Below are 26,214 nucleotides of genomic sequence, written 5' to 3' on the forward strand. Positions count from 1 at the left end.
GAGGGGCATAGATGGAGAGAGAGAGAGAGAGAGAGGGCATAGATAGAGAGAGGGGCATGGAGAGAGAGAGAGAGAGGGAGAGGGCATAGAGAGAGAGAGAGAGAGAGGGGCATGGAGAGAGAGAGAGAGAGAGAGAGCATGGAGAGAGAGAGAGAGAGAGAGGGGCATGAGAGAGAGAGAGAGAGAGAGGGGCATGAGAGAGAGAGAGAGGGGCATGGAGAGAGAGAGAGAGAGGGGCATGGAGAGGAGAGAGGGGCATAGAGAGAGAGAGGCATGGAGGGAGAGGGGCATGGAGAGAGAGAGGGGCATGGAGAGAGAGAGAGGGCATAGATAGAGAGAGAGGGGCATGGATGAGAGAGGGGCATGGAGGAGAGAGGGGCAGAGAGAGAGAGGGGCATGGATAGAGGGGGCATGGAGAGAGAGAGGGGCATGAGAGAGAGAGAGAGGGGCATGGAGAGGGGCATGGAGAGAGAGAGAGAGAGAGGGGCATAGACAGAGAGAGGGGCATGGATAGAGAGAGAGAGGGGCATGATAGAGAGAGAGAGGGGCATAGATAGAGAGAGAGACATAGATAGAGAGAGAGAGGGGCATGAGAGAGAGGAGAGGGGCATAGATAGAGAGAGAGAGGGGCATAGAGAGAGAGAGAGAGAGGGCATAGATAGACATAGAGGCATGAGAGAGAGAGAGAGAGAGGGGCATAGATAGAGAGAGAGAGAGGGGCATGGAGAGAGAGAGAGAGAGAGAGAGAGAGAGAGAGAGAGAGGCATAGATAGAGAGAGAGAGAGACATGGAGAGAGAGAGGGGCATGGAGAGAGAGAGGGGCATGAGAGAGAGAGGGGCATGGAGAGAGAGAGGGGCATGGAGAGAGAGAGGGGCATGGAGAGAGAGAGAGAGGGGCATGGAGAGAGCATGGAGAGAGAGAGAGAGAGAGGGGCATGGAGAGAGAGGGGCATAGATAGAGAGAGAGAGGGGCATGGAGAGAGAGAGGGGCATGGAGAGAGAGAGGGGCATGGAGAGAGAGAGGGGCATGGAGAGAGAGAGAGAGGGGCATGGAGAGAGAGAGGGGCATGGAGAGAGAGAGAGGGGCATGGAGAGGGAGAGAGAGAGAGGGGCATGGGAGAGAGGGCATGGAGAGAGAGGGGCATGGAGGAGAGAGGGGCATGGAGAGAGGGGCATGGAGAGAGAGAGGGGCATGGAGAGAGAGAGGGGCATGAGAGAGAGAGAGAGGGGCATGGAGAGAGAGAGGGGCATGGAGAGAGAGAGAGGGGCATGGAGAGAGAGAGGGGCATGAGAGAGAGAGGCATGGAGAGAGAGGGGGCATGGAGAGAGAGAGAGAGAGAGGGGCATGGAGATAGAGAGAGAGGCATAGATAGAGAGAGAGAGGGGCATGGAGAGAGGGGCATGGAGAGAGAGAGAGGGGCATAGATAGAGAGAGAGAGGGCATGATAGAGAGAGAGAGAGGGGCATGGAGAGAGGAGAGGGGCATAGATAGAGAGAGAGAGGGGCATAGACAGAGAGAGGGGCATAGGAGAGAGAGGGGCATGGAGAGAGAGAGAGGGGCATGGAGAGAGAGAGAGGGGCATGAGAGAGAGAGAGAGGGGCATGGAGAGAGAGAGAGAGAGAGAGAGAGAGAGAGAGAGAGGGGCATGGAGAGAGAGAGAGGGGCATGGAGAGGAGAGAGAGAGAGGGGCATGGAGAGAGAGAGAGAGAGGGGCATGGAGAGAGAGGGGCATGGAGGAGAGGGGCATGAGAGAGAGAGAGAGGGCATGGAGAGGGCATGGAGAGAGATGGAGAGAGAGAGGGGCATGGAGAGAGAGGGGCATAGATAGAGAGAGAGAGGGGCATGGAGAGAGAGAGGGGCATGGAGAGAGAGAGAGGGGCATGGAGAGAGAGAGAGGGGCATGAGAGAGAGAGAGAGGATGGGGCATAGATAGAGAGAGAGAGGGGCATGGAGAGAGAAAGAGAGGGCATAGATAGAGAGAGAGAGGGGCATGGAGAGAGAGGGGCATAGAGAGAGAGAGGGCATGGAGAGAGAGAGAGAGAGGGGCATAGATAGAGAGAGAGAGGGGCATGGAGAGAGAGAGGGGCATGGAGAGAGAGAGAGGGGCATGGAGAGAGAGGGGCATGGAGAGAGAGAGCATGGCATGGAGAGAGAGAGAGGGGCATGGAGAGAGGAGAGAGAGAGAGGGGCATGGAGAGAGAGAGAGAGGGGCATAGAGAGAGAGGGCATGGAGATAGAGAGAGAGAGGGGCATGGAGAGAGAGAGGGAGAGAGAGGGGCATAGATAGAGAGAGAGAGAGAGGGCATGGCTGAGAGAGAGAGGCACAGAGGCATAGATAGACAGAGAGGGGCATGGAGAGAGAGAGGCATGAGAGAGAGAGGGGCATGGGATAGAGAGAGGCATGGAGAGAGAGAGAGAGAGAGGGGCATAGATGGAGAGAGGGGCATGGAGAGAGAGAGGGGCATGGAGAGAGGGGCATGGAGAGAGAGAGAGGGGGGCATGGAGAGAGAGAGAGAGAGAGGGGATGGAGAGGGGCATGGAGAGGAGAGAGAGAGGAGGGGCATGGAGAGAGAGAGAGAGAGAGAGAGGGGCATGAGAGAGAGAGAGGGGCATAGAGAGAGAGGGGCATGGAGTGAGAGAGAGAGGGGCATGGAGAGAGAGGGGCATGGAGAGAGAGGGGCATGGATAGAGAGAGAGAGGGGCATGGAGAGAGAGAGGGGCATGGAGAGAGAGAGGGAGAGAGAGGGGCATGGATAGAGAGAGGGCAGAGAGGATAGAGAGAGAGAGGGGCATGGAGAGAGAGGGGCATGGAGAGAGAGAGAGAGGGGCATGGAGAGAGAGAGAGAGAGAGAGAGGCATGGAGAGAGGGGCATGGAGGAGAGAGAGAGAGATAGAGAGGCCATGGAGGAGAAAGAGAGGGGCATAGATAGAGAGAGGGCATGGAGAGAGAGAGAGAGAGAGGGGCATAGAGAGGAGATATATATATATATATATATATAGAGATATATAGAGGGGCATGGATATATAGAGAGAGATAGGCAGATAGAGAGAGAGAGGGGCATGGAGAGAGAGAGAGGGGCATGAGAGAAAGAGAGGGCATGGAGAGAGGAGAGGGGCAAGGAGAGAGAGAGAGAGAGGGGCATGGAGAGAGAGAGAGAGAGAGGGGCATGGAGAGAGAGATAGATATGAGAGAGAGAGAGAGGGGCATGGATAGAGAGAGAGAGGGGCATGGAGAGGGCATGGAGAGAGAGGGGCATAGAGAGAGAGAGGGGCATGGAGGAGGGGATGGAGAGAGAGAGGGGCATAGAGAGAGAGAGAGGGCATGGAGAGAGAGAGGGGCATGGAGATGAGAGAGGGGATGGAGAGAGAGAGGGCATGGAGAGAGAGAGAGAGAGGGCATAGGAGAGAGAGGGGCATGGAGAGAGAGAGAGGGGTAGATAGAGAGAGATGGAGGGGATGGAGAGAGAGGGGCATGGAGAGAGAGAGAGGGGCATAGATAGAGAGAGAGAGGGGCATGGAGAGAGAGAGAGAGAGGGCATGGGAGAGATGAGCCAGAGAGAGGGGCATGGAGAGAGAGATGGATGAGAGAGAGGGGCAGAGGGGCAGAGAGAGAGAGAGGCATGGAGAGAGAGAGGGGCATGGAGAGAGAGAGGGCATGGAGAGAGAGAGGGGCATGCATAGAGAGAGAGAGAGAGGGGCATGGAGGAGAGAGAGAGAGAGGGGCATGGAGAGAGAGAGAGAGAGGGGCATGGAGAGAGAGAGAGAGAGAGAGGGCATGGAGAGAGAGAGAGAGGGGCATGAGAGAGACAGAGGGAGAGAGAGAGAGAGGCATAGACAGAGAGAGGGGCATGGGGAGAGAGAGAGAGAGAGAGAGAGGGGGCATGGAGAGAGAGAGATATTGCCAGAGAGAGAGGGGCATAGAGAGAGAGAGGGGCATGGAGAGAGAGGGGCATGGAGAGAGAGAGAGAGGGGGCATGGAGAGAGAGAGAGAGGGGCATGGAGAGAGAGAGAGAGAGAGAGAGAGAGAGAGGGGCATGAGAGAGAGAGAGAGAGAGAGAGAGAGGGGCATGGAGAGAGAGAGAGAGGGGCATAGTGAGAGAGAGAGGGGCATGGGAGAGAGAGAGAGAGGGGCATGGAGAGAGAGAGAGAGAGGGGCATAGAGAGAGACAGGGGCATGGAGAGAGAGAGAGAGAGAGAGAGAGAGAGAGAGAGAGAGAGAGAGAGAGAGAGGGGCATGGGAGAGAGAGAGAGAGAGAGGGGCAGAGAGAGAGAGGGGCATGGAGAGAGAGAGGGCATGGAGAGGAGAGGCATACAGAGAGAGAGAGGGGCATGGAGAGAGAGAGGCAGAGAGAGAGAGAGGCATGGAGAGAGAGAGGGGCATGAGAGAGAGGCATGGAGAGAAGAGGGCATGGAGCAGAGAGAGAGAGAGGGGGCATGGAGAGAGAGAGGGCATGGAGAGAGAGAGAGGGGCATGGAGAGAGAGAAGAGAGAGGGGCATAGATATAGATTAGAGGGGCATGGAGAGAGAGAGAGGGCATGGAGGAGAGAGAGGGGCATGGAGAGAGAGAGGGCATGGAGAGAGAGGGGCATGGAGAGAGAGAGAGAGGGGCATGATAGAGAGAGAGAGGGGCATGGAGAGAGAGAGGGGCATAGATAGAGAGAGAGGGGCATGGAGGAGAGAGAGAGAGAGAGAGGGGCATGGAGATAGAGAGAGAGAGAGGGGCATAGATAGAGAGAGAGGGCATGGAGAGAGAGAGAGAGAGGGCATGGAGAGAGAGAGAGAGAGAGAGGGGCATGAGAGAGAGAGAGAGAGAGAGAGGGGCATAGAGAGAGAGAGGGGCATGGAGAGAGAGAGCATGAGAGAGAGAGGGGCATGAGAGAGAGAGAGAGAGAGAGAGAGAGAGGGCATGAGAGAGAGAGAGGGGCATGGAGAGAGAGAGGGGCATGGAGAGAGAGGGGCATGCATAGGGGCATGGAGAGAGAGAGGGGCATGGAGAGAGAGGCATGGAGAGAGAGAGGGGCATGGAGAGAGAGAGAGAGCATGGAGAGAGGGAGAGGAGAGAGAGAGAGAGGGGCATGGAGGAGAGAGAGAGAGAGGGGCATGGAGAGAGAGAGAGAGGGGAGAGAGAGGGGCATGGAGAGAGAGAGAGAGAGGGCATAGATAGAGAGAGAGAGGGGCATGGAGAGAGGGGCATGGAGAGAGAGGGGCATGGAGAGAGAGAGGGGCATGGAGAGAGAGAGGGGCATGGAGAGAGAGAGAGGGCATGGAGAGAGAGAGGGGCATGGAGAGAGAGGAGAGAGAGAGAGGGGCATGGAGAGAGAGGAGATAGATAGAGAGAGAGAGGGGCATGGAGAGAGAGAGAGGAGGGCATGGAGAGAGAGAGAGGGGCATGGAGAGAGAGAGAGGGGCATAGATGGAGAGGGGCATGGAGAGAGGGGCATGGAGAGAGAGAGGGGCATGGGAGAGAGAGAGAGAGAGAGGGGCATGGAGAGAGAGAGGGGCATGGAGAGAGAGGGGCATGGAGAGAGAGAGGGGCATGGAGAGAGAGAGAGGGGCATGGAGAGAGAGAGAGAGAGCATAGAGAGACAGGGGCATGGAGAGAGAGAGAGAGAGAGGGGCATGGAGAGAGAGAGAGAGAGAGAGAGGGGCATGGAGAGAGAGAGAGAGAGAGAGGGGCATAGATAGAGAGAGGGGCATGGAGAGAGAGGGGCATGCATAGAGAGAGAGAGGGGCATGGAGAGAGAGAGAGAGAGAGAGGGGCATGGAGAGAGAGAGGGGCATAGAGAGAGAGAGAGGGGCATAGAGAGAGAGAGGGGCATGGAGAGGGGCATGGAGAGAGAGAGAGAGGGGCATGGAGAGAGAGAGGGGCATGGAGAGAGAGAGAGAGAGAGAGAGAGGGCATGGAGAGAGAGAGAGAGAGAGAGAGGGGCATGGAGAGAGAGAGAGAGAGAGGGGCATAGAGATGGAGAGAGAGGGGCATGGAGAGAGAGAGAGAGCATGGAGGGGCATGGATAGAGAGAGAGAGGGCATGGAGAGAGAGGGGCATGGAGAGAGAGAGAGGGGCATGGGAGAGAGAGAGAGGGGCAGAGAGAGAGAGAGAGAGGGGCATGGAGAGAGAGAGAGGGGCATGGAGAGAGAGAGAGGGGCATAGAGAGAGAGAGAGAGAGGGGCATAGAGAGAGAGAGGGGCATGAGAGAGAGAGAGAGGGGCATGGAGAGAGAGAGAGGGCATGGAGAGAGAGAGAGAGAGAGGGGCATAGATAGAGAGAGAGAGGGGCATGGGAGAGAGAGAGAGAGAGAGAGAGGGGCATAGATAGAGAGAGAGAGGGCATGGAGAGAGAGAGGGGCATGGGAGAGAGGGGCAGAGAGAGAGAGAGATGGGGCATGGAGAGAGAGAGAGGGGCATGGAGAGAGAGAGAGGGGCATGGAGAGAGAGAGAGGGGCATGGAGAGAGAGAGAGAGAGGGGCATGGATAGAGAGAGAGAGGGGCATGGAGAGAGAGAGAGAGAGGGGAGAGGAGAGAGAGAGAGAGAGGGGCATGGAGAGAGAGAGAGAGGGCATGAGAGAGAGAGAGAGAGGGGCATGGAGAGAGAGAGGGGCATGGAGAGAGAGAGGGGCATGAGAGAGAGAGGGGCATGGAGAGAGAGAGGGGCATGAGAGAGAGAGAGGGGCATGGAGAGAGAGAGAGGGGCATGGAGAGAGAGAGGGATATATAGAGAGAGAGAGAGAGAGGGGCATAGGAGAGAGAGGGGCATGGATAGAGAGAGAGAGAGAGAGAGGGGAGAGAGAGAGAGAGGGCATAGACATGAGAGAGCAGAGATAGAGGGGCATGGAGAGAGAGATACATAGAGATAGAGAGAGAGAGAGATATATATATATATATATATATATATATATATATATATATATAGATATATATATATATATATATATAGAGAGAGAGAGAGAGAGAGAGAGAGAGAGAGAGGGGCATGGAGAGAGAGAGAGAGGTGTCTTTCTGTGCTGTATCTGGTATTGTATTCTCTGACTCAGGCTACTCCTGTCGTCTGGTGACCCACGGCATGTCCCTCCTCATCGTCAACGAGGACTCATTGGATGTGAGTGCATCTTCCTCACCTCTTCCACCCAGCCATTTCCTCTTCTTCCACTCCCTCCTCCCTCTCCTCTTTGGGTCTGTGTGGGCTCTAGAGTGTTACCGTGGGAATCAGGGTGTGGCAGAGTAGAGATTGGTGTGTGTGTCTCTTTGTCTGCTCACAGGTGGAGGTAATTAAGGTGTCTGGTGTCTTCCTGGAGAAAGAGATGAAAGACACATACTGCTGTATCGCTTTCTCTCCTCTCATCCCGGTCTCTCTCTCTCGCGCCTGCGAGCACACACACACACACACACACACACACACACACACACACACACACACAAACACGTTGGCATAGGAGACACTCTATAGAACACAGTATGCTCTGGTCAGATTCCATTTAAACCTGTGATTTAGGCTGGTTGAGTTGAGGGTCAGTATTTATGTTGTTTTCATGTAGAGTCTGCTGATTCTAAGTGGCTGGGATACTGTCATGTGAGAATAAACACACTCACCGTCTCAGCACGGGTGTAAAGTACTTCAGTAGAAATACTTTAAAGTACCATTTAAGTAGTTTTTCAGGGTATCTTTACTTTACTATATATATTTTTGACAACTTTAACTTCCGTACATTCCTTAAGAAAAGAGTGTACTTTTTACTCCATACATTTTCCCTGACACCCAAAAGTATATTTTGAATACGTAACAGGACAGGAAAATGGTCTAATTCACGCACTTATCAGGAGAACATCCCTGGTCATCCCTACTGCCTCTGATCTGGCAGACTCACTAAACACAAATGCTTTGTTTGTAAATGATGTCTGAGTGTTGGAGTGTGCCCCTGGCTCTCCATAAACTAAAAAAAACTAGAAAATGGTGCCCTCTGGTTTGTAAAATTAAAAGCAATTTGAAATTATTTTTACTTTGATACTTAAGTATATTTAAAACCAAATGCTTTTAGACTTTTATGCAAGTAATATTTTTTTTACATTTGACCTTTTATTTAACTAGGCAAGTCAGTTAAGAACAAATTGTTATTTTCAATGACGGCCTAGGAACAGTAGGTAGAACAGGGGCAGAACAACAGATTTTTACCTTGTCAGCTCGGGGATTCGATCTTGCAACCATTCAGTTACTAGTCCAACGCTCGGCTACCACTAGGCTACCTGTCTCTAACCACGAGGCTACCTGTCTCTAACCACGAGGCTACCTGTCTCTAACCACGAGGCTACCTGTCTCTAACCACGAGGCTACCTGTCTCTAACCACGAGGATACCTGTCTCTAACCACGAGGCTACCTGTCTCTAACCACGAGGCTACCTGTCTCTAACCACGAGGCTACCTGTCTCTAACCACGAGGCTACCTGTCTCTAACCACGAGGCTACCTGTCTCTAACCACGAGGCTACCTGTCTCTAACCACTAGGCTACCTGTCTCTAACCACGAGGCTACCTGCCGCCCTATTTTACTGGGTGACTTTCACTTTTACTTGCCTCATGTTCTAATAAGGGATCTTTACTTTAAGTATGACAATTGGGTATTTTTTCCACCACTGCGGCACAGTCTGCTTGCTTTAGTGGAGTTAATTTGTCTGTTAGACAGTCTGCAGATAGCAGACCGGTTTACGGCCTCTACACTCCATTGTGTCTCAGACTGTGTGTGTAGGTAGGTAGAGTGTGTGTAGGTAGGTAGAGTGTGTGTAGGTAGGTAGAGTGTGTGTAGGTAGGTAGAGTGTGTGTAGGTAGGTAGAGTGTGTGTAGGTAGGTAGAGTGTGTGTAGGCAGGTAGAGTGTGTGTAGGCAGGCAGAGTGTGTGCAGGTAGGCAGAGGTAGAGAGTGTGTGTAGGTAGGTAGAGTGTGTGTAGGTAGGTAGAGTGTGTGTAGGTAGGTAGAGTGTGTGTAGGTAGGTAGAGTGTGTGTAGGTAGGTAGAGTGTGTGTAGGTAGGTAGAGTGTGTGTAGGTAGGTAGAGTGCCTTGCAAAAGTATTCAAAAGTATTGAACTTTGCGACCTTTTGCCACATTTCAGGCTTCAAACATAAAGATATAAAACTGTATTTTTTTGTGAAGAATCAACAAGTGGGACACAATCATGAAGTGGAACGACATTTATTGGATATTTCAAACTTTTTTAACAAATCAAAAACTGAAAAATGGGGCGTGCAAAATGATTCAGCCCCCTTACTTTCAGTGCAGCAAACTCTCTCCAGACGTTCAGTGAGGATCTCTGAATGATCCAATGTTGACCTAAATGACTAATGATGATAAACACAATCCACCTGTGTGTAATCAAGTCTCTGTATAAATGCACCTGCACTGTGATAGTCTCAGAGGTCCGTTAAAAGCGCAGAGAGCATCATGAAGAACAAGGAACACACCAGGCAGGTCCGAGATACTGTTGTGAAGAAGTTTAAAGCCGGATTTGGATACAAAAAGATTTCCCAAGCTTTAAACATCCCAAGGAGCACTGTGCCAGCGATAATATTGAAATGGAAGGAGTATCAGACCACTGCAAATCTACCAAGACCTGGCCGTCCCTCTAAACTTTCAGCTCATACAAGGAGAAGACTGATCAGAGATGCAGCCAAGAGGCCCATGATCACTCTGGATGAACTGCAGAGATCTACAGCTGAGGTGGGAGACTCTGTCCATAGGACAACAATCAGTCGTATATTGCACAAATCTGGCCTTTATGGAAGAGTGGCAAGAAGAAAGCCATTTCTTAAAGATATCCATAAAAAGTGTTGTTTAAAGTTTGCCACAAGCCACCTGGGAGACACACCAAACATGTGGAAGAAGGTGCTCTGGTCAGATGAAACCAAAATTGAACTTTTTGGCAACAATGCAAAACGTTATGTTTGGCGTAAAAGCAACACAGCTCATCACCCTGAACACACCATCCCCACTGTCAAACATGGTGGTGGCAGCATCATGGTTTGGGCCTGCTTTTCTTCAGCAGGGACAGGGAAGATGGTTAAAATTGATGGGAAGATGGATGGAGCCAAATGCAGGACCATTCTGGAAGAAAACCTGATGGAGTCTGCAAAAGACCTGAGACGGGGACGGAGATTTGTCTTCCAACAAGACAATGATCCAAAACATAAAGCAAAATCTACAATGGAATGGTTCAAAAATAAACATATCCAGGTGTTAGAATGGCCAAGTCAAAGTCCAGACCTGAATCCAATCGAGAATCTGTGGAAAGAACTGAAAACTGCTGTTCACAAATGCTCTCCATCCAACCTCACTGAGCTCGAGCTGTTTTGCAAGGAGGAATGGGAAAAAAATTCAGTCTCTCGATGTGCAAAACTGATAGAGACATACCCCAAGCGACTTACAGCTTTAATCGCAGAAAAAGGTGGCGCTACTAAGTATTAACTTAAGGGGGCTGAATAATTTTGCACGCCCAATTTTTCAGTTTTTGATTTGTTAAAAAAGTTTTAAATATCCAATAAATGTCGTTCCACTTCATGATTGTGTCCCACTTGTTGTTGATTCTTCACAAAAAATACCGTTTTATATCTTTATGTTTGAAGCCTGAAATGTGGCAAAAGGTCGCAAAGTTCAAGGGGGCCAAATACTTTCGCAAGGCACTGTAGGTAGAGTGTGTGTGTAGGTAGGTAGAGTGTGTGTGTGTGTGTGTAGGTAGGTAGGTAGGTAGAGTGTGTGCAGGCAGGCAGGCAGGCAGAGTGTGTGTGTGTGCAGGCAGGCAGGCAGAGTGTGTGTGTGTGTAGGCAGGCAGGCAGGCAGGCAGGCAGGCAGAGTGTGTGCAGGCAGGCAGGCAGAGTGTGTGTGCAGGCAGGCAGGCAGAGTGTGTGCAGGTAGGCAGGCAGAGTGTGTGCAGGCAGGCAGGCAGAGTGTGTGCAGGTAGGCAGGCAGAGTGTGTGTGTAGGCAGGCAGAGTGTGTGTGTAGGCAGGCAGGCAGAGTGTGTGTAGGTAGGCAGGCAGAGTGTGTGCAGGCAGGCAGGCAGGCAGGTAGAGTGTGTGCAGGCAGGCAGGCAGGCAGAGTGTGTGTGTGCAGGCAGGCAGGCAGAGTGTGTGTGCAGGCAGGCAGGCAGAGTTTGTGTGCAGGCAGGCAGGCAGAGTTTGTGTGTGCAGGCAGGCAGGCAGAGTGTGTAGTGCAGGCAGGCAGGCAGGCAGAGTGCAGGCAGGCAGGCAGGCAGGCAGGCAGGCAGGCAGGCAGAGTGTGTGCAGGCAGGCAGGCAGAGTGTGTGTAGGCAGGCAGGTAGAGTGCAGAGTGTGTGTAGGCAGGCAGGCAGGTGAGAGTGTGCAGGCAGGCAGGTAGAGTGAGAGTGTGTAGGTAGGCAGGTAGGCAGGTAGAGTGTGTGTAGGTAGGCAGGCAGAGTGTGTGTAGGTAGGTAGGTAGAGTGAGAGTGTGTGTAGGTAGGCAGGCAGAGTGAGAGTGTGTGTAGGTAGGTAGGTAGAGTGAGAGTGTGTGTAGGTAGGTAGGTAGAGTGAGAGTGTGTGTAGGTAGGTAGGTAGGTAGAGTGAGAGTGTGTGTAGGTAGGTAGGTAGGTAGAGTGAGAGTGTGTGTAGGTAGGTAGGTAGGTAGAGTGAGAGTGTGTGTAGGTAGGTAGGTAGGTAGAGTGAGAGAGAGTGTGTAGGTAGGTAGGTAGAGTGAGAGAGAGTGTGTAGGTAGGTAGGTAGGTAGGAGTGAGAGAGAGTGTGTAGGTAGGTAGGTAGGCAGGTAGAGTGAGAGTGAGAGAGAGTGTAGGTAGGTAGGTAGGTAGGTAGAGTGAGAGAGTGTGTAGGTAGGTAGGTAGGTAGAGTGAGAGAGAGTGTGTAGGTAGGTAGGTAGAGTGAGAGAGAGTGTGTGTAGGTAGGTAGGCAGAGTGAGAGTGTGTGTAGGTAGGTAGGCAGAGTGAGAGTGTGTGGTAGGTAGGTAGAGTGAGAGTGTGTGTAGGTAGGTAGAGTGTGAGTAGGAGAGTGTGTGTAGGTAGGTAGAGTGAGAGAGAGTGTGTGTAGGTAGGTAGAGTGAGAGAGAGTGTGTGTAGGTAGGTAGAGTGAGAGAGAGTGTGTAGGTAGGTAGAGTGTGAGTGTGTGTAGGTAGGTAGAGTGAGAGTGTGTGTAGGTAGGTAGAGTGAGAGTGTGTGTAGGTAGGTAGGTAGAGTGAGAGTGTGTGTAGGTAGAGTGAGAGTGTGTGTAGGTAGGTAGAGTGAGAGTGTGTGTAGGTAGGTAGAGTGAGAGTGTGTGTAGGTAGGTAGAGTGAGAGTGTGTGTAGGTAGGTAGAGTGAGAGAGAGTGTGTGTAGGTAGGTAGAGTGTGTGTAGGTAGGTAGAGAGAGAGTGTGTGTAGGTAGGTAGAGTGTGTGTAGGTAGGTAGAGAGAGAGAGTGTGTAGGTAGGTAGGTAGAGTGTGTGTAGGTAGGTAGAGAGAGAGAGTGTGTAGGTAGGTAGGTAGAGTGTGTGTAGGTAGGTAGAGAGAGAGAGAGAGTGTGTAGGTAGGTAGGTAGGCAGAGTGTGTGTAGGTAGGTAGGTAGAGAGAGTGTGTAGGTAGGTAGAGTGTGTGTGTAGGTAGGTAGAGTGTGTGTAGGCAGGTAGGCAGGCAGGCAGGTAGGCAGGCAGGTAGGTAGAGTGTGTGTAGGCAGGCAGAGTGTGTGTGTAGGTAGGTAGGTAGGAGTGTGTGTGCAGGCAGGCAGTGTGTGTGTAGGCAGGTAGGCAGAGTGTGTGTAGGTAGGCAGGCAGAGTGTAGGTAGGTAGTTAGAGTGAGAGTGTGTGTAGGTAGGTAGGTAGAGTGAGAGTGTGTGTAGGTAGGTAGGTAGAGTGAGTGTGTGTGTAGGTAGGTAGGCAGAGTGAGAGTGTGTGTAGGTAGGTAGGCAGAGTGAGAGTGTGCAGGTAGGTAGGTAGGTAGGTAGGTGTGGTAGGCAGGCAGGCAGGTGAGAGTGCAGGCAGGTAGGCAGGAGGGAGAGTGAGTGTGTGTAGGTAGGCAGGTAGGTAGGTAGGTAGGTAGGTAGGTAGGTAGAGTGAGAGTGTGTGCAGGTAGGTAGGTAGGCAGGCAGAGGTGTGTGTGTGTAGGTAGGTAGGTAGGTAGGTAGGCAGAGTGGAGAGAGAGTGTGTGTAGGTAGGTAGGTGAGAGTGTGTAGGTAGGTATGTAGAGTGAGAGAGAGTGTGTAGGTAGGTAGGTAGAGAGGTAGAGAGAGTGTAGGTAGGTAGGTAGGTAGAGGAGAGAGAGTGTAGGTAGGTAGGTAGAGTGAGAGAGTGTGTAGGTAGGTAGGTAGAGTGAGAGAGAGTGTGTAGGTAGGTAGGTAGAGTGAGAGTGTGTGTAGGTAGGTAGGTAGAGTGAGAGAGAGTGTGTAGGTAGGTAGGTAGAGAGTGTGTGTAGGTAGGTAGGTAGAGTGAGAGTGTGTGTAGGTAGGTAGGTAGGTAGAGGAGAGTGTGTGTAGGTAGGTAGGTAGGTAGAGTGAGAGTGTGTGTAGGTAGGTAGAGTGAGAGAGTGTGTGTAGGTAGGTAGAGTGAGAGTGTGTAGGTAGGTAGAGTGAGAGTGTGTGTAGGTAGGTAGAGTGAGGTGTAGGTAGGTAGAGTGAGAGAGAGTGTGTAGGTAGGTAGAGTGTGAGTGTGTGTAGGTAGGTAGAGTGTGAGTGTGTGTAGGTAGGTAGAGTGAGGTGTGTGTAGGTAGGTAGAGTGAGAGTGTGTGTAGGTAGGTAGGTGAGAGTGTAGGTAGGTAGAGTGAGAGAGTGTGTGTAGGTAGGTAGAGTGAGAGAGAGTGTGTGTAGGTAGGTAGAGTGAGAGAGAGTGTGTGTAGGTAGGTAGAGTGTGTGTAGGTAGGTAGAGAGAGAGAGTGTGTAGGTAGGTAGGTAGAGTGTGTGTAGGTAGGTAGAGAGAGAGAGTGTGTAGGTAGGTAGGTAGGTAGAGAGAGTGTGTGTAGGTAGGTAGAGAGAGAGTGTGTAGGTAGGTAGAGTGTGTGTGTAGGTAGGTAGAGTGTGTGTGTGTAGGTAGGTAAAGTGTGTAGGTAGGTAGGTAAAGTGTGTAGGTAGGTAGGTAGGTAGAGTGTGTAGGTAGGTAGAGAGAGTGTGTGTAGGTAGGTAGGTAGGTAGAGAGAGAGTGTGTGGTGTGTGTGTGTAGGTAGTGAGAGTGTGTAGGTAGGTAGAGTGTGTGGTGTGTGTGTGTAGGTAGGTAGTGAGAGAGTGTAGGTAGGTAGGTAGAGTGTGTGTAGGTAGGTAGAGAGAGAGTGTGTGGGTAGGTGTGTAGGTAGTGAGTGTAGGTAGGTAGTGAGAGAGTGTAGGTAGGTAGAGAGAGAGTGTAGGTAGGAAGGTAGGTAGAGTGTGTGTGTAGGTAGGTAGAGAGAGAGTGTGTAGGTAGGTAGAGAGAGAGTGTGTAGGTAGGTAGAGTGAGAGAGAGTGTGTAGGTAGGTAGAGTGTGTAGGTAGGTAGGTAGAGTGAGAGAGAGTGTGTAGGTAGGTAGAGTGAGAGTGTGTAGGTAGGTAGAGTGAGAGTGTGTAGGTAGGTAGAGTGTGTAGGTAGGTAGAGTGAGAGAGTGTGTAGGTAGGTAGAGTGTGTGTGTGTAGGTAGGTAGGTAGTGTGTGTAGGTAGGTAGAGTGTGTGTGTGTAGGTAGGTAGGTAGTGTGTGTAGGTAGGTAGAGAGAGTGTGTGTAGGTAGGTAGGTAGAGAGTGTGTGTGTAGGTAGGTAGGTAGTGTGTGTAGGTAGGTAGAGTGTGTGTGTGTAGGTAGGTAGGTAGTGTGTGTAGGTAGGTAGAGAGAGTGTGTGTAGGTAGGTAGGTAGAGAGTGTGTAGGTAGGTAGAGTGTGGCTAGGGAAAAGTACACACTTCCATAAGAGAATGAGAGGGAGATGAAGGTTTACAGTAAAATGCTTTTCTTGACAATGAGACCATTCAGTAGCACTGTAATTAGTCAGACTGAGTCTATTCAATTAAAACCTTAACTGACGTTAAGGGACCACTCCAACGTAACATTCCTGTCACCCTGAAATTCAACCAATAACAGTTGGCTTTATTTCATCCCTCCTACTGTAAATATTGTTTTGTTGACTTAGTATATACTAATTAAAATATGCATTCTTGTAGCTTAATGTGAAGGATGATTGGGCCCTTACCTTGTTCTGTTGTGTGTGTTGAGTGGGACTTAGTGTCCAGAGGACAGGTCCAGAGAGGTGTGGTGAGAGGACAGGTCCAGAGGACCGGTCCAGAGAGCTGTGGTGAGAAGACAGGTCCAGAGAGGTGTGTTGAGAAGACTGGTCCAGAGAGGTGTGGTGAGAGGACAGGTCCAGAGGACAGGTCCAGAGAGGTGTGTTGAGAGGACAGGTCCAGAGAGATGTGGTGAGAGGACAGGTCCAGAGGAGAGGTGTGGTGATAGGACGGGTCCAGAGGACAGGTCCAGAGAGGTGTGGTGAGAGGACAGGTCCAGAGGAGAGGTGTGGTGAGAGGACGGGTCCAGAGGACAGGTCCAGAGAGGTGTGGTGAGAGGACAGGTCCAGAGGAGAGGTGTGGTGAGAGGACGGGTCCAGAGGACAGGTCCAGAGGAGAGGTGTGGTGAGAGGACGGGTCCAGAGGACAGGTCCAGAGGAGAGGTGTGGTGAGAGGACGGGTCCAGAGAGGTGTGGTGAGAGGACGGGTCCAGAGAGGTGTGGTGAGAGGACGGGTCCAGAGAGGTGTGGTGAGAGGACAGGTCCAGAGAGGTGTGGTGAGAGGACAGGTCACCACAGATGAAAGCAGACAGACTTATCTCATATCACACTTAAAATAACTGATTGAGGTTCAGGTTAGAGCCACCACTGTGTGTGTGAGTAGCGTGTATGTAACATCTGTAGGTGGGTGGGTTTGTGTTTGTTAGAGTTAGGGAGAACAGGAGCAAATATATATGTATAATAAAAATATAATTCCTAGGTGCGACCTTTTGCCCCACTGCAGTGTATCTCTTGTCCTAGTTTACCACTCCTTCTTCTCCTTCCCCCGCTTTCTTTCAGTTTGTTTCTTTAGTTTTTCGGAGGTGAGGCTCATCTCTGTTGATCTTGTGGTTGGTAGTCAGGCGGATGTCTCCCTCCCTCCCCTCTTTTCTTCCCCCTTTCCATGTCTCCTTCACGCTGCTATCTATACATCTGTCAGCAACCCCTCTGTACACAGGAAGAGGTGTGTGTGTGTGTTTTATGTGCGAGATAAACATCTGGAGGTAAAAGGGAGAGACAAAGTGAAATAGATTAAGAGAGAGAAAGAGGGATGGGAACTGGAGAGAGGGGAAGAGGTACTGGAGAGAGGGGTAGAGGTAATGGAGAGAGGGGAAGAGGTACTGGAGAGAGGGGTAGAGGTACTGGAGAGAGGGGTAGAGGTACTGGAGAGAGGGGTAGAGGTACTGGGGAGAGGGGTAGAGGTACTGGGGAGAGGGGTAGAGGTACTGGAGAGAGGGGTAGAGGTACTGGAGAGAGGGGTAGAGGTACTGGAGAGAGGGGTAGAGGTACTGGAGAGAGGGGTAGAGGTACTGGAGAGAGGGGTAGAGGTACTGGAGAGAGGGGTAGAGGTACTGGAGAGAGGGGTAGAGGTACTGGAGAGAGGGGTAAAGGTACTGGAGAGAGGCTCTGGAGAGGTGGCTAGAGGCACTGGATAGAGGGAGAGGTACTGGAGAGAGGGATATATGGAGCCATCTGAGGGTGATGAGTTAGGAGAATAATGTGATCTCCTTTTGGCGCTCCCTTTCGTCAAAACAAACCCTCTAAGCAATGCCTCCTGGGTAAACATGGCGACCTGTGACGGTTACACAGTGACATGTCCATCTGACACCTTTATATCAAATATATCACACACACACCAGTCTTTACAGTAGAGGTGGTGGCTTTTACAGATCAGGCTCATAGTGTTGGATATACATTTCATCAATCTTACCCACAACCCCCCTCTGTCCTGTCACACCGCCCGCATTACAAGTCAAACACAAACCTCATCACTGTGCTGCTCATTAATCATCACACACACACTACATAGCCAAAAGTATGTGGACACCTGCTCATCGAACATCTCATTCCAAATTCATGGGCATTAATATGGAGTTGGTCCCCCCTTTGCTGCTATAACAGCCTCCACTCTTCTGGAAAGGCTTCCCACTCGATGTTTGAACATTGCTGCGGGGACTTGCTTCCATTTAGTCACGACCATTAGTGAGGTCGGGCGCTGATGTTGGGCGATTTGGCCTGGCTCGTATTCAGCGTTCCAATTCATCCCAAAGGTGTTTGATGGGGTTGAGCCAAGCGTCAGTCAAGTTCTTCCACACCGATCTCGACAAACCATCTCTGTATGGACCTGGCTTTGTGCACAGGAGCATTGTCATGCTGAAACAGGAAAGGGCCTTCCCCAAACTGTTGCCACAAAGTTGGAAGCACAGAATTGTCTAGAATGTCATTGTATGCTGTAGTGTTAAGAGTTCCCTTCACTGGAACTAAGGGGCCTGAAACAGAGAACGCATTTCCACTGCTCCAGAGTCCAGTGGTGGTGAGTTTTACATCACTCCAGCCGACGCTTGGCATTGCACATGGTGATCCTAGGCTTGTGTATGGCTGCTTGTGTACGGCTGCTGAGTGTTGGAACCAAGGACAGACAATTATTTTACGCGCTACGCACTTCAGTACTCGGCGGTCCTATTCTGGGAGCTTGTGTGGCCTACCACTTTGCGGCTGAGCCGTTGTTGCTCCTAGATGTTTCCACTTCACAATAACAGCACTTACAGTTGACCGGGGCAGCTCTCGAAGGGCAGAATTTGACAAACTGACTAGTTGGAAAGATGACGTCCTATGACGGTGCCACGTTCAAAGTCACAGCTCTTCAGCAAGGCCATTCTACTGCCAATGTTTGTCTATGGAGATCGCATGGCTGTTTGCTGTGTGTGTGTGGGGGGGGGGTCTGTCAGTGTTTGTACAGATGCTTGGCTGATAATTAAGCTCTGTAAATCTCACTAGTGACAGAATCTGCACACCCCCTTCAGACATACTGTCTGTCTCCTCCCCCTCTCCCCCACACATACTAACCATTCACCAACCTCCCCCCCCCCTCTCCACACATACTAACCATACACCCCCTCTCCCTCACACACCCCCTCTCCCTCACACCCCCTCCGCCTCATAACCCCCCTCACACATACTAACCATACCCTCCCACATACTAACCATACCCCCATCTCCCTCACATACCATACTAACCCCCCTCTCCCTCACACCACCCCCTCTCCCTCACATACTCCCTCCGCCTCATATACCCCTCTCCCACAAACTAACCATACCCCCTCTCCCTCACATACCCCCTCTCCCTCACACCACCCCCTCTCCCCCTCTCCCTCACATACTAACCCCCTTCCACATACCCCCTCTAACCATATCCCTCCCCCTCTCCCTCCCACCTCCCTCCCCCCCTCCCTCACATACTCCCTCCGCCTCATATACCCCTCTCCCACATACTAACCATACCCCCTCTCCCTCACATACCCCCTCTCCCTCACACCACCCCCTCTCCCTCACATACCCCCTCCGCCTCATATACCCCTCTCCCACAAACTAACCATACCCCCTCCCACATATCAACCATACCCCCTCCCACATATCAACCATAACCCCCTCCCACATACTAACCATGCCCCCTCTCCCTCACATACCCCCTCCCACAAACTAACCATACCCCCTCCCACAAACTAACCATACCCCTCTCCCTCACATACCCCCTCTCCCTCACATACCCCCTCCGCCTCATACCCCCTCCCACATACTAACCATACCCTCCTCATATTACCCCCTCACATACCCCCTCTCCACCCTCTCAACCTCCCTCTTACTCATTCTACTCTCACCTCACTGCCTCACTACCGTACCCAACTCCCTCATTCTCTCGTGTGTGTGCGTGTGTGCGCGCGCTGAGAGAAGGTGATCTGTGATATGTCACACCATCTGAACCTTTCTGCCCAGCTCTAAATATAAACCTGAGAAGATTTCACACAAGAGCCTGAGAGAAAGGTTTTACAGCGTGTGTGTGAATCTGTGTTCAAGCCTGTTCCCAGCGCAGATGCATATGAAAAATAACATTTTGTTTGGAACTGAAAATGCCTTTACTGAGAGATCTGTCATCTGGTGACATGGAAAAATGTACAGTACTTGATTGCCCCCAAACATAGGGAGTTATTTGTATGAGAGGAATTCATGCAGTGACGTCAGAGATGCCAGTCATTTTACAGTCTGCAGTATCTCTTAACTGTAGATACGCAGGACGATCCAAATGGTCAAATCAAATCAAATTTTATTTGTCACATACACATGGTTAGCAGATGTTAATGCGAGTGTAGCGAAATGCTTGTGCTTCTAGTTCCGACAATGCAGTAATAACCAACAAGTAATCTAACTAACAATTCCAAAAAAAACTACTGTCATACACAGTGTAAGGGGATAAAGAATATGTACATAAGGATATATGAATGAGTGATGGTACAGAGCAGCATAGGCAAGATACAGTAGATGATATCGAGTACAGTATATACATATGAGATAAGTATGTAAACCAAGTGGCATAGTTAAAGTGGCTAGTGATACATGTATTACATAAGGATGCAGTCGATGATATAGAGTACAGTATCAACGTATGCATATGAGATGAACAATGTAGGGTAAGTAACATTATATAAGGTAGCATTGTTTAAAGTGGCTAGTGATATATTTACATCATTTCCCATCAATTCCCATGATTAAAGTGGCTGGAGTAGAGTCAGTGTCATTGACAGTGTGTTGGCAGTAGCCGCTCAATGTTAGTGGTGGCTGTTTAACAGTCTGATGGCCTTGAGATAGAAGCTGTTTTTCAGTCTCTCGGTCCCAGCTTTGATGCACCTGTACTGACCTCGCCTTCTGGATGACAGCGGGGTGAACAGGCAGTGGCTCGGGTGGTTGATGTCCTTGATGATCTTTATGGCCTTCCTGTAGCATCGGGTGGTGTAGGTGTCCTGGAGGGCAGGTAGTTTGCCCCCGGTGATGCGTTGTGCAGACCTCACTACCCTCTGGAGAGCCTTACGGTTGAGGGCGGTGCAGTTGCCATACCAGGCGGTGATACAGCCCGCCAGGATGCTCTCGATTGTGCATCTGTAGAAGTTTGTGAGTGCTTTTGGTGACAAGCCGAATTTCTTCAGCCTCCTGAGGTTGAAGAGGCGCTGCTGCGCCTTCCTCACGATGCTGTCTGTGTGAGTGGACCAATTCAGTTTGTCTGTGATGTGTATGCCGAGGAACTTAAAACTTGCTACCCTCTCCACTACTGTTCCATCGATGTGGATGGGGGTGTTCCCTCTGCTGTTTCCTGAAGTCCACAATCATCTCCTTAGTTTTGTTGACGTTGAGTGTGAGGTTATTTTCCTGACACCACACTCCGAGGGCCCTCACCTCCTCCCTGTAGGCCATCTCGTCGTTGTTGGTAATCAAGCCTACCACTGTTGTGTCGTCCGCAAACTTGATGATTGAGTTGGAGGCGTGCATGGCCACGCAGTCGTGGGTGAACAGGGAGTACAGGAGAGGGCTCAGAACGCACCCTTGTGGGGCCCCAGTGTTGAGGATCAGCGGGGAGGAGATGTTGTTGCCTACCCTCACCACCTGGGGGCGGCCCGTCAGGAAGTCCAGTACCCAGTTGCACAGGGCGGGGTCGAGACCCAGGGTCTCGAGCTTGATGACGAGCTTGGAGGGTACTATGGTGTTGAATGCCGAGCTGTAGTCGATGAACAGCATTCTCACATAGGTATTCCTCTTGTCCAGATGGGTTAGGGCAGTGTGCAGTGTGGTTGAGATTGCATCGTCTGTGGACCTATTTGGGCGGTAAGCAAATTGGAGTGGGTCAAGGGTGTCAGGTAGGGTGGAGGTGATATGGTCCTTGACTAGTCTCTCAAAGCACTTCATGATGACGGATGTGAGTGCTACGGGGCGGTAGTCGTTTAGCTCAGTTACCTTAGCTTTCTTGGGAACAGGAACAATGGTGGCCCTCTTGAAGCATGTGGGAACAGCAGACTGGTATAGGGATTGATTGAATATGTCCGTAAACACACCGGCCAGCTGGTCTGCGCATGCTCTGAGGGCGCGGCTGGGGATGCCGTCTGGGCCTGCAGCCTTGCGAGGGTTAACACGTTTAAATGTTTTACTCACTTCGGCTGCAGTGAAGGAGAGACCGCATGTTTCCGTTGCAGGCCGTGTCAGTGGCACTGTATTGTCCTCAAAGCGGGCAAAAAGTTATTTAGTCTGCCTGGGAGCAAGACATCCTGGTCCGTGACTGGGCTGGATTTCTTCCTGTAGTCCGTGATTGACTGTAGACCCTGCCACATACCTCTTGTGTCTGAGCCGTTGAATTGAGATTCTACTTTGTCTCTGTACTGGCGCTTAGCTTGTTTGATAGCCTTGCGGAGGGAATAGCTGCACTGTTTGTATTCAGTCATGTTACCAGACACCTTGCCCTGATTAAAAGCAGTGGTTCGTGCCTTTAGTTTCACACGAATGCTGCCATCAATCCACGGTTTCTGGTTAGGGAATGTTTTAATCGTTGCTATGGGAACGACATCTTCAACGCACGTTCTAATGAACTCGCACACCGTATCAGCGTATTCGTCAATGTTGTTGTCTGACGCAATACGAAACGGTTAGTGGTTAGTAAATGGTTAGTTTTACATTAAGAAAGATACGGGGTGTTAAAAGTTACATAAAGCAATGATGTATGATGATTTACAGTTTACTAATGACTGTTTGACAATGATTTTTAATCAGTTAATATGTTAGTTTCCGATCTGTTAGCTAGTGTGTGTGCTTGTCTCTCTGCTGTGACAAGTAGCTGTGGGTTATTAGCACCAACGTGTTAGGCCATTACACTGTTTGCTTCCAGTTGGACTCATTGAGGTGTGTGTGTGTGTGTGTGTGTGTGTGTGTGTGTGTGTGTGTGTGTGTGTGTGTGTGAGAGAGAGAAGCACAGTGTGCTGGTTATTGCTTGGGGAGTGTAATTGTGATGATGTAGGTAGGCTGTAATATCTCATGATTTTGTGTCGGCCTACCTCATAATAACAGTGTGTCGGCCCCTCTACACCAAACTACCTCATGATAACAGTGTGTCGGCCCCTCTACACCAAACTACCTCATAATAACAGTGTGTCGGCCCCTCTACACCAAACTACCTCATAATAACAGTGTGTCGGCCCCTCTACACCAAACTACCTCATAATAACAGTGTGTCGGCCCCTCTACACCAAACTACCTCATGATAACAGTGTGACGGCCCCTCTACACCAAACTACCTCATAATAACAGTGTGTCGGCCCCTCTACACCAAACTACCTCATAATAACAGTGTGTCGGCCCCTCTACACCAAACTACCTCATGATAACAGTGTGACGGCCCCTCTACACCAAACTACCTCATAATAACAGTGTGTCGGCCCCTCTACACCAAACTACCTCATGATAAGTGTGACAACCCCTCTACACCAAACTAACTCATGATAACAGTGTGAAGACCCCTCTACACCAAACTACCTCGTAATAACCGTTTGACGACCCCTCTACACCAATCTACCTCATGATAAGTGTGACGACCCCTCTACATCAAACTACCTCGTAATAACAGTGTGCCGGCCCCTCTACACCAAACTACCTCATGATAACAGTGTGGGTGTTAGATGAAGTAATCCTGACAACAGGCACAAGGTTCTTCATTTTTTTATTGAGGTTGCGCTGGGGCAGATGGATGGGACTTTATCTGACTGTGTCCCTAAACACAAACACACGCTCACGTTCTCACACAGTCACACACACACAGGGACTTTGATTTGCAGAACTCTGACAACCTTTGTTCTACTCTTCCCCTGTTTGGGAGAAGGTAAATGCAAACAGGAAACACAAAGTCCAAGACTGAGAGAACAAGAGAGGAGATTTTTCAAGAGAGAGGAGCGACAGCACGTTGCTGGATCAGTTTTGGAGTGTGTGTGTGTGCTTACGTGTGCGTGTATACATTTTGGAGGGAAGCAGGGGGCAAAAAGAATGTTGGTCTGGGCGAAAGAAAGGGAGCGTGTGTGATTAGTGTGTAGTTTCTCCCACACTCTGGTCAGTTGACAGAGGGGTCAAATCAGTTCAGATCACAGGGATGAGCTGGGGTCATCTGACTGGAAATAATCCTGTCTTCTCTGTTGGTTCATTGAATCCATAAAGTCTGTATTCAAATCAGATGTTATTATGGGTGTAGTGAAATGCTTGTGTTCCTAGATCCTACAGTGCCGTAGTATCTAACAATACACAACAATAACACATGAATCTAAAAAGTAAAAGAATGGAATTTAGAAATATTAGGACGATCAATGTCTGTTTGTGCCTGGGATTGTGATTTTGACAGTCTACGTCTATCTGACGTTATATCCTGAACATTGTGAAATGTTGACACATTGTGTCTGTTTACAGTTTGAATGTACAGTGTATACATGTTCTGTAAAAGTGTTTGTGTGTGGATTAAGTCTTGTATTACTCAAGTGTGTGTATGGATTAAGTATGTATTGTGTGTGTGTGTGTGTGTGTTCTCCTGTAAGTGTGTGTGGGCTGTGTGGTGGTGGTGTGTGTGTGTGTGTGTGGGCTGTGTGGTGGTGGTGTGTGTGTGTTCTCCTGTAAGTGTGTGTGGGCTGTGTGGTGGTGGTGTGTGTCTGCCTGGCCACATGGTTCTCATTAGAGGCGATGGGATGTTTGTTTTCTCTATTAGTCTGTTCCTTTATTATCAACAACTGCTTCAAAACTGCCCCAAACTACAGCCCAATAAACAGGTCCAACAAACACAACCAGGGCTGTGTGTGTGTGTGTGTGTGTGTGTGTGTGTGTGTGTGTGTGTGTGTGTGTGTGTGTGTGTGTGTGTGTGTGTGTGTGTGTGTGTGTGTGTGTGTGTGTGTGTGTGTGTGTGTGTGTGTGTTTGTGCCTGGGTGTGTGTGTGTTTGATTGTGTGTGATTGTTGTGTTGCTATTTGTGCCTGTATAGATTGTGTTCACTTATGTATTGCCCCGAGCAGCAACCTCATTATTAAGATATGGATATCTCCTTCTCCCTGCCTCACTCAATCCTTTCCTTTCACAATGTTGGGCTATCTTTGTCCCTCTATTCTCACTCTCTCCTTGTCCCTCTACTGTCTCACTCTCTCCTCTTTGTCCCTCTACTGTCTCACTCTCTCCTCTTTGTCCCTCTACTGTCTCACTCTCTCCTTTGTCCCTCTACTGTCTCACTCTCTCCTCTTTGTCCCTCTATTGTCTCTCTCTCCCCTCTTTGTCCCTCTACTGTCTCTCTCTCTCCTCTTTGTCCCTCTACTGTCTCACTCTCTCCTTTGTCCCTCTACTGTCTCACTCTCTCCTCTTTGTCCCTCTATTGTCTCTCTCTCCCCTCTTTGTCCCTCTACTGTCTCTCTCTCTCCTCTTTGTCCCTCTATTGTCTCTCTCTCTCCTCTTTGTCCCTCTATTGTCTCTCTCTCTCCTCTTTGTCCCTCTATTGTCTCTCTCTCCTCTTTGTCCCTCTATTGTCTCTCTCTCTCTCCTCTTTGTCCCTCTATTGTCTCTCTTTCTCCTCTTTGTCCCTCTATTGTCTATTGTCTCTCTCTCCTCTTTGTCCCTCTATTGTCTCTCTCTCTCTCCTCTTTGTCCCTCTATTGTCTCTCTCTCACCTCTTTGTCCCTCTATTGTCTCTCTCTCCTCTTTGTCCCTCTATTGTCTCTCTCTCTCCTCTTTGTCCCTCTATTGTCTCTCTCTCTCTCCTCTTTGTCCCTCTATTGTCTCTCTCTCTCCTTTGTCTCTCTACTGTCTCTCTCTCTCCTCTTTGTCCCTCTATTGTCTCTCTCTCTCTCCTCTTTGTCCCTCTATTGTCTCTCTCTCTCCTTTGTCCCTCTATTGTCTCTCTCTCCTCTTTGTCCCTCTATTGTCTCTCTCTCCTCTTTGTCCCTCTATTGTCTCTCTCTCTCCTCTTTGTCCCTCTATTGTCTCTCTCTCTCCTTTGTCCCTCTACTGTCTCTCTCTCTCCTCTTTGTCCCTCTATTGTCTCTCCTCTTTGTCCCTCTATTGTCTCTCTCTCTCCTCTTTGTCCCTCTATTGTCTCACTCTCTCCTCTTTGTCCCTCTGTCTCACTCTCTCCTCTTTGTCCCTCTACTGTCTCTCTCTCTCCTTTGTCCCTCTACTGTCTCTCTCTCTCCTCTTTGTCCCTCTATTGTCTCTCTCTCTCTCCTCTTTGTCCCTCTATTGTCTCTCTCTCTCTCCTCTTTGTCCCTCTATTGTCTCTCTCTCTCTCCTCTTTGTCCCTCTATTGTCTCTCTCTCTCTCCTCTTTGTCCCTCTATTGTCTCTCTCTCTCCTCTTTGTCCCTCTATTGTCTCTCTCTCTCCTCTTTGTCCCTCTACTGTCTCTCACTCTCCTCTTTGTCCCTCTACTGTCTCACACTCTCCTCTTTGTCCCTCTACTGTCTCACTCTCTCCTCTTTGTCCCTCTATTGTGTCTCTCTCTCTCCTCTTTGTCCCTCTATTGTCTCTCTCTCTCTCCTCTTTGTCCCTCTACTGTCTCACTCTCTCCTCTTTGTCCCTCTGTCTCACACTCTCCTCTTTGTCCCTCTGTCTCTCTCTCTCCTCTTTGTCCCTCTGTCTCTCTCTCTCCTCTTTGTCCCTCTATTGTGTCTCTCTCTCCTCTTTGTCCCTCTATTGTCTCTCTCTCTCTCCTCTTTGTCCCTCTATTGTCTCTCTCTCCTCTTTGTCCCTCTACTGTCTCTCTCTCTCCTCTTTGTCCCTCTACTGTCTCTCTCTCTCCTCTTTGTCCCTCTATTGTCTCTCTCACTCTCTCTTTGTCCTTCTACTGTCTCTCTCTCTCCTCTTTGTCCCTCTACTGTCTCACTCTCTCCTCTTTGTCCCTCTACTGTCTCACTCTCTCCTCTTTGTCCCTCTGTCTCACTCTCTCCTCTTTGTCCCTCTGTCTCACTCTCTCCTCTTTGTCCCTCTGTCTCTCTCTCTCCTCTTTGTCCCTCTGTCTCTCTCTCTCCTCTTTGTCCCTCTATTGTCTCTCTCTCTCCTCTTTCTCCCTCTTGTCTCTCTCTCTCCTCTTTGTCCCTCTACTGTCTCACTCTCTCCTCTTTGTCCCTCTGTCTCACACTCTCCTCTTTGTCCCTCTTGTCTCTCTCTCTCTCCTCTTTGTCCCTCTACTGTCTCACTCTCTCCT

General features: G+C 50.3%; 1 protein-coding gene across 4 annotated transcripts in view; it reads left to right on the forward strand.

Annotated features, from left to right (window-relative positions):
* The window catches only part of LOC112227495 (phospholipid-transporting ATPase IB), a 139,069-nt gene that overhangs the window by 63,031 nt on the left and 49,824 nt on the right, over positions 1-26,214 (forward strand). For all 4 annotated transcript variants that reach the window (XM_042308838.1, XM_042308840.1, XM_042308837.1 and 1 more), the window contains exon 23: positions 7,034-7,098. In XM_042308838.1, coding sequence (XP_042164772.1) covers positions 7,034-7,098 — 65 coding nt within the window. The remainder of the gene's footprint in view (positions 1-7,033; positions 7,099-26,214) is intronic.

This window comes from Oncorhynchus tshawytscha, linkage group LG29 (genome assembly GCF_018296145.1).
Source record: "Oncorhynchus tshawytscha isolate Ot180627B linkage group LG29, Otsh_v2.0, whole genome shotgun sequence".
Lineage (NCBI taxonomy): Eukaryota > Metazoa > Chordata > Actinopteri > Salmoniformes > Salmonidae > Oncorhynchus > Oncorhynchus tshawytscha.